General features: G+C 44.1%; 1 protein-coding gene and 1 pseudogene across 1 annotated transcript; both read left to right on the top strand.

Moving 5' to 3' along the window:
- The first annotated feature begins 1,355 nt into the window (after positions 1-1,355).
- Positions 1,356-3,853, top strand: LOC136353505 (uncharacterized; annotated as a pseudogene).
- A 1,158-nt stretch (positions 3,854-5,011) lies between these two features.
- LOC136353506 (lysine-rich arabinogalactan protein 19-like) lies at positions 5,012-5,431 on the top strand. Its single transcript, XM_066304504.1, has one exon. The coding sequence runs from the start codon at positions 5,012-5,014 to the stop codon at positions 5,429-5,431; it is 420 nt and encodes a 139-aa protein (XP_066160601.1).
- Positions 5,432-6,000: the final 569 nt, after the last annotated feature.

A 6,000-nucleotide genomic window follows, 5' to 3' on the forward strand; every position in this document is an offset into this window, starting at 1 on the left:
CCTCCTCCAGCCCGAGCAAGCTTCAAAATTTCTTCAAAAAAGAGGGGAGGTCATGCCAAAATTTCTAGTGAATTTATTGTGTGGATTATATACAAATCGGAGGTGCCTAAAAGGTTAGCAACTTCATCCTCCAATGTTTTTTTTTTCATATTACATTTGGAGCTATGTTTTGCACCCTTTTTTGTCTCCAAAATTTGGTTGTTAGTTGATGAGAGAGAAAATTTGTGTGGAGAAGAAAGAATATATAGAAATTTAGTTTATTTGGTAAAGAAGGTTTTATAAAAAAGTTGAGAAGGAAAATATAGTGAAAGTTAATCTTGAATAATAGAAAACAAAGTAAAATGAAAAATTAAAATAAGTACAACACATTAATATTAGTTTAAAACTTTGTAAATAGTAAATATATAATTATTCGGTGTAATATTTCATAATATTTGTATGAATAATGATATGTCATTATTGTGTGACTGTTGAAAGAGTATGTAATTATTTTATAATTATTGTATGACTGTCATTATTGTACGAATAATTATGTGTGTACGATTTTTTTTCATGTCATGTAGATGGATCGGCAATGGATGTACGCTGACTGGCGGTCCAAAGAGTTTATTGACGGCGTGCATTATTTTTTGACAGTGGCCGAAGCTAACAGGCAAAAGGGTTTTATTTGTTGTCCATGCAATAAGTGTAAGAATCAGAAGGAGTATTCTGCATCCAAGACTATTCATTTCCACTTGTTTGAGTCGGGGTTCATGCCAAGCTATAATTGTTGGACATCCCACGGAGAGCAAGGTGTTGAAATGGAAGAAGATGAAGTGGAAGACGACAATACTCCGGACTTTGCTCAGTACGCTGGATTTGAAGGAAATCAAACGGGCGAGAAGGAAAGGGATGCTGATGGTAACAACATTGCGGATGATCTTGGTCAGATGTTGCAGGACGCCAAGGAGGATTGCAAAAGTCAAAAGGGGGCCCATAAATTGGACGAGATGTTAGAGGACCACAGAACGTCGTTGTACCCAGGTTGTGAGCAGGGGCACAAAAAGTTGGATACCACTCTGGAGTTCTTGCAATGGAAGGCAAAAAATGGTGTTAGTGATAAGGCATTTGGCGATTTATTGAAACTCGTCAAGAACATTCTTCCGGAGGGAAACAAGTTGCCCGAGACAACGTACGAGGCTAAGAAGATAGTGTGCCCTCTAGGACTGGAAGTTCAGAAGATTTACGCATGTCCGAATGATTGTATCCTATATCGCGGTGAGGAGTACGAGAACCTAGAAGCATGCCCTGTTTGCAAAGCGCTACGATATAAGATTAGACGAGATGATCCAGGAGAAGTTAACGGGCAGCTAACGATGAAGAGAATTCCTGCTAAGGTGATGTGGTATTTCCCTATAATACCATGGCTAAGGCGTTTGTTCAGGAACAAGGGGAACGCTAGAATGATGCGGTGGCACGCTGAAGAGCGTCAACAGGACGGGATGCTGAGACACCCCACCGATGGTTCGCAGTGGCGAAACATCGACAGAAAATTTAAAGACTTTGGAAAGGACGCACGAAACATACGGTTTGGTTTAAGTACGGATGGCATGAATCCTTTTGGAGAGATGTGCAGCGGCCATAGTACTTGGCCCGTTACGGTGTGTATCTAAAACCTCCCCCCGTGGCTATGCATGAAGAGGAAGTACATAATGATGCCGATTATAATTCAAGGCCCCAAGCAACCTGGTAACGACATCGATGTGTACCTAAGACCACTGGTCGAAGATCTTAAACTGTTGTGGAAGAAGGAAGGTGTCCCCGTGTGGGATGAGGACAAACAGGAGGAGTTTAACCTACGAGCGCTGCTGTTCGTAACCATCAACGATTGGCCTGCACTTAGCAACCTATCCGGGCAGTCCAACAAGGGGTACAAGGCTTGCACTCACTGTATGGATGAAACAGAAAGTACGTATCTTAAGCACTGTAGGAAGGTTGTGTACATGGGTCATCGTCGATTCCTTGCAGCAAACCACCCGGTACGGAAGAAAGGCAGGCACTTTGAACATAAGGCGGACCACCGTACGAAGCCTAAACATCGCAGCGGGAAAACAATGTTTGCTATGGTTAAAGATCTTAAAGTAGTGTATGGAAAGGGGCCTGGCAGCCAGCCTATAGAGAGCGAAGATAGTCACGCGGCGATGTGGAAAAAGAACTCTATATTTTGGGAGTTACCCTATTGGGAATTCTTGGACGTCCGCCACGCAATCGACGTGATGCACCTCACTAAGAATCTTTGCGTAAACCTTCTTGGCTTCCTAGGTATATATGGAAAGTTGAAAGATACACTGGAAGCACGTAATGATCTGAAGCATATGGAACAACGCGGTGACCTTCACCCGGAACCAAAGGAGAAAGGAAGCCATTACTTGAGTCCAGCCAGCTACACTCTTAGCAAGGCAGAGAAGGAAAGTATGTTTGAATGCTTGGAGAGCATCAAGGTACCGTCTGGATACTCCACAAATCTAAAGTCTCATGACTGTCACGTGTTGATGACACAGCTGCTACCAGTTGTAATAAGGGGTATCCTCCCAGACAATGTCCGGGCAATAATAACAAAGCTATGTGCTTTCATGAAAGCAATTTTGCAGAAGGTCATCGATCCTGATAGATTAGAAGCCCTGCAGAATGATGTGGTGCAAAGTCTTGTCAGCTTTTAGTTGATATTTCCACCTTCATTTTTCAATATAATGACGCATCTGCTTTGTCACCTTGTCAAAGAGAACGGTATTCTCGGTCCTGTGTACCTACACAATATGTTTCCTTTCGAGAGGTACATGGGCGTTCTGAAGAAGTATGTTCGTAACCGTGCTCGTCCAGAGGCAAGCTTCGCCAAGGGGTATGGAACAGAGGAGGTCATTGAATTCTACGTAGAATTTATCGAAGCCCTTCATCCAATCGGGGTACCTGAATCATGCCATGAAGGGAGACTACGGGGAAAGGGGACTCTCGGAAGGAAAGCAATAATGACGGTAGACAACAATTTATTCCGTAAAGCCCATTTCACGGTTCTGCAACAATCTTCATTGATGGCTCCCTACATCGAAGAGCACTTGGCTCTAGTTCGCGCCAAAAACATCGGTAAGTCCGATGCATGGATTACAAGGCATCACATTGATACTTTCTCCACGTGGCTGCGACAACATCTCATGGGTAATGAGACGATTAACCAACAACTAGCCTTCCTGGCGAGGGGACCATCTGGCTCGATCATGACATTCCAAGGATATGAAATCAATGGGTACACATTCTACACGAGGGCCCAAGACATGAAGAGCACGAACCAGAACAGCGCTGTTCGTATCGATGCCATGGGACACGATGGTACGACTGGCACGTATTACGGTGCCATCGAGGACATATGGGAACTTGACTATGGACCTCTCAAGGTCCCTCTGTTCCGGTGACAATGGGTTAGGTTGACTGGTGGAGGCGTAACGATTGATGACAGTGGGATGACAACGGTTGACCTTAACAAGGTTGGATACTCGGACGAACCTTTTGTCCTTGCCAATGATGTAACCCAAGTTTTTTACGTCAAGGACATGTCTAGCAAAGGAAAAAAGGGCAAAGTGATTGACGAGCCGAAGCTCCACGTGGTTCTCCCGGGAAAAAAAAAATCGTCGGAGTAGAGCACAAGACTGACGAGGATTACGATCAGTTTGATGGGCAACCCCCTTTCACGGTGACAATTGACCCTAGCATCCTCCTATCAAATGAAGATACCCCTTACACACGTAGTGATCACAAGGAAGGAACAATAGTGAGGAGAAAGTACGTCCGGTCAACCGTCACCGCCGATGTATTGCCGTAACTGTTCTGTACACGATGTAAACTATGTTGGATGTACCGAATATCTATACTAATCAATTGTTGTATGGCATATGTAAAATAGGTATGATTATTAGAATTTTTATCAAATTGAAATCATCCATATGCTAGTTATATATGATCATTAGATTTTTTGTTAATTATGTATGATTATTAGAATTTTAATCAAATTGAAATCATCCATATGCTACATATATATGTTTATTAGAATTTCTAAAGGTTTTAAATCATGCATGTGGTATTTACATATGTTAATTAGAATTTTTAACAATTTAATATCATGATATGCTAGTTATATATGATATTAGATTTTGTATTAATTTTAAATCATGCATGTGCTATTTACATATGTTAATTAGAATTTTTAACAATTTTAAATCATTCATGTGCTTATTATATATTATCCATGTATTCTACAACATACAACAATAATTTTTCGAAGGTTTTATCATTAATTGTTCGAATTTAAATAATTGTAATGCATTATTTACTATTATCTTTACTCATAATTGTCAATAATTTTTCGAAGGTTTTATCATTAATTGTTCGAATTTAAATAATTGTAATGCATTATTTACTATTTAAATAAATAATTTAAATAATTGAAACACTTATGCAAAGGAATTGAAGACAGAACTGCTATTATCTTTACTCCCGGTTCCTAACCCTAACCGGGTTTAAAAAGAATTTCGAAATAGCGGGAAAAGATCTTTAGTCCCAGTTGGTGAGAACAACCGGGAGTAAAGATATCTTTACTCCCGGTTGATCAGAACAACCGGGACTAAAGATCTTTTCTTTAGTCCCGGTTGTTGTCAACAACCGGGAGTAAAGATATCTTTACTCCCGGTTGTTTTCACCAACCGGGACTAAAGAGCCGGGGGTATATATATTCCGGTTGCGCCCTCGTCTTCTCCACCAACACTTAGCCGTTTTTCGATCTCGGCTTCTCCTTCGCCGCCACCGTGCCTAGGGCAATCCCGCGCCGACACCGCCGTCGTCTCTCGCCGTCGCTCGGTGGTCCTCGCCGCCTCCGCCGCAGACGCCGCCACCGTACTTCTTGGTGAGAGGCGCCGCTGCCTCTCTCTCTCGATCTCTATCGATCTCGATCTCGAACTCTCTCTCTCTCCACGGCCGACGATCGATGCGGCCGCCGCCGCCGACGACGACGTCGCCACTGCCACGAACGCTGCCCCCCCTCGAGCTCGCCACGCCGCCGGGCCACTACGGCACGCCTCCGCAACGCCACGCCGGCCGTTGTCGCCACTGCGCCACTGCGCCGCCACCGCCTCGAGGTCGCCACGCCGCCGCTACGCCACTCGGCCGCCCCCGCCTCGAGCTCGCCACGCCACCGCTACGCCACGCCGCGGCTGCCGCGCGCCACCACCACGCCCGCACGCCGCTGGGCCCCCCGACGCCGCCGCCGCGTCCCCACGCCGCCGCGCCCGCACGCCGCCGGGCCGGCCGACGGCGCCCCGACGCCGCCGCCACTGCACGCCACTGCCGCGCATGCCCGAACATGACCGAACGCGAAGAACGTGAACGATACGTGGACGACCTTTGAACGAACGGGAACGAACATGCACGAAACACGAACGAACGTGAAAGATACGATTACGAAACGTTAACGAACGCAAACGAACGTAACGAAACGTTAACAAACGCGAACGAACATGCACGAAACGTTAACGAACGCGGACGAACGTAACGAAAAGTTAACGAACGCGAACGAACGTGAACGATACGATCACGAAACGCGAACGAACGTGCACGAAACGCTTACGAACGTGAATGCACTTGTACTAAAAGTGTTAGAACGAACGCGTTTCTACTTATACAATTTACTGGTAATACATATATGATTATATATGTAACTTGGCCCATTTAGACTAATACATTTTCCTGGTAATGTTGCAGAGAAGACGTCGGCGTTGTCCCTCAAGCCGAAGTGGTAGCTAGCCATCGAAGGAATTCGCGCAGGCAAGTGATGTAAATAAGTGATTGTTAGAGATTTAATATAAGATTGTTAGACTTAGCATATATAAATGATTATTACAATTTTAATATGAGATTAGTAGCCATTTAATATAAGATTATTAGACTTAGCATATATATATATATATATATATATAT

The sequence above is a fragment of the Oryza sativa genome, chromosome 10, assembly GCF_034140825.1.
Source record: "Oryza sativa Japonica Group chromosome 10, ASM3414082v1".
NCBI lineage: Eukaryota > Viridiplantae > Streptophyta > Magnoliopsida > Poales > Poaceae > Oryza > Oryza sativa.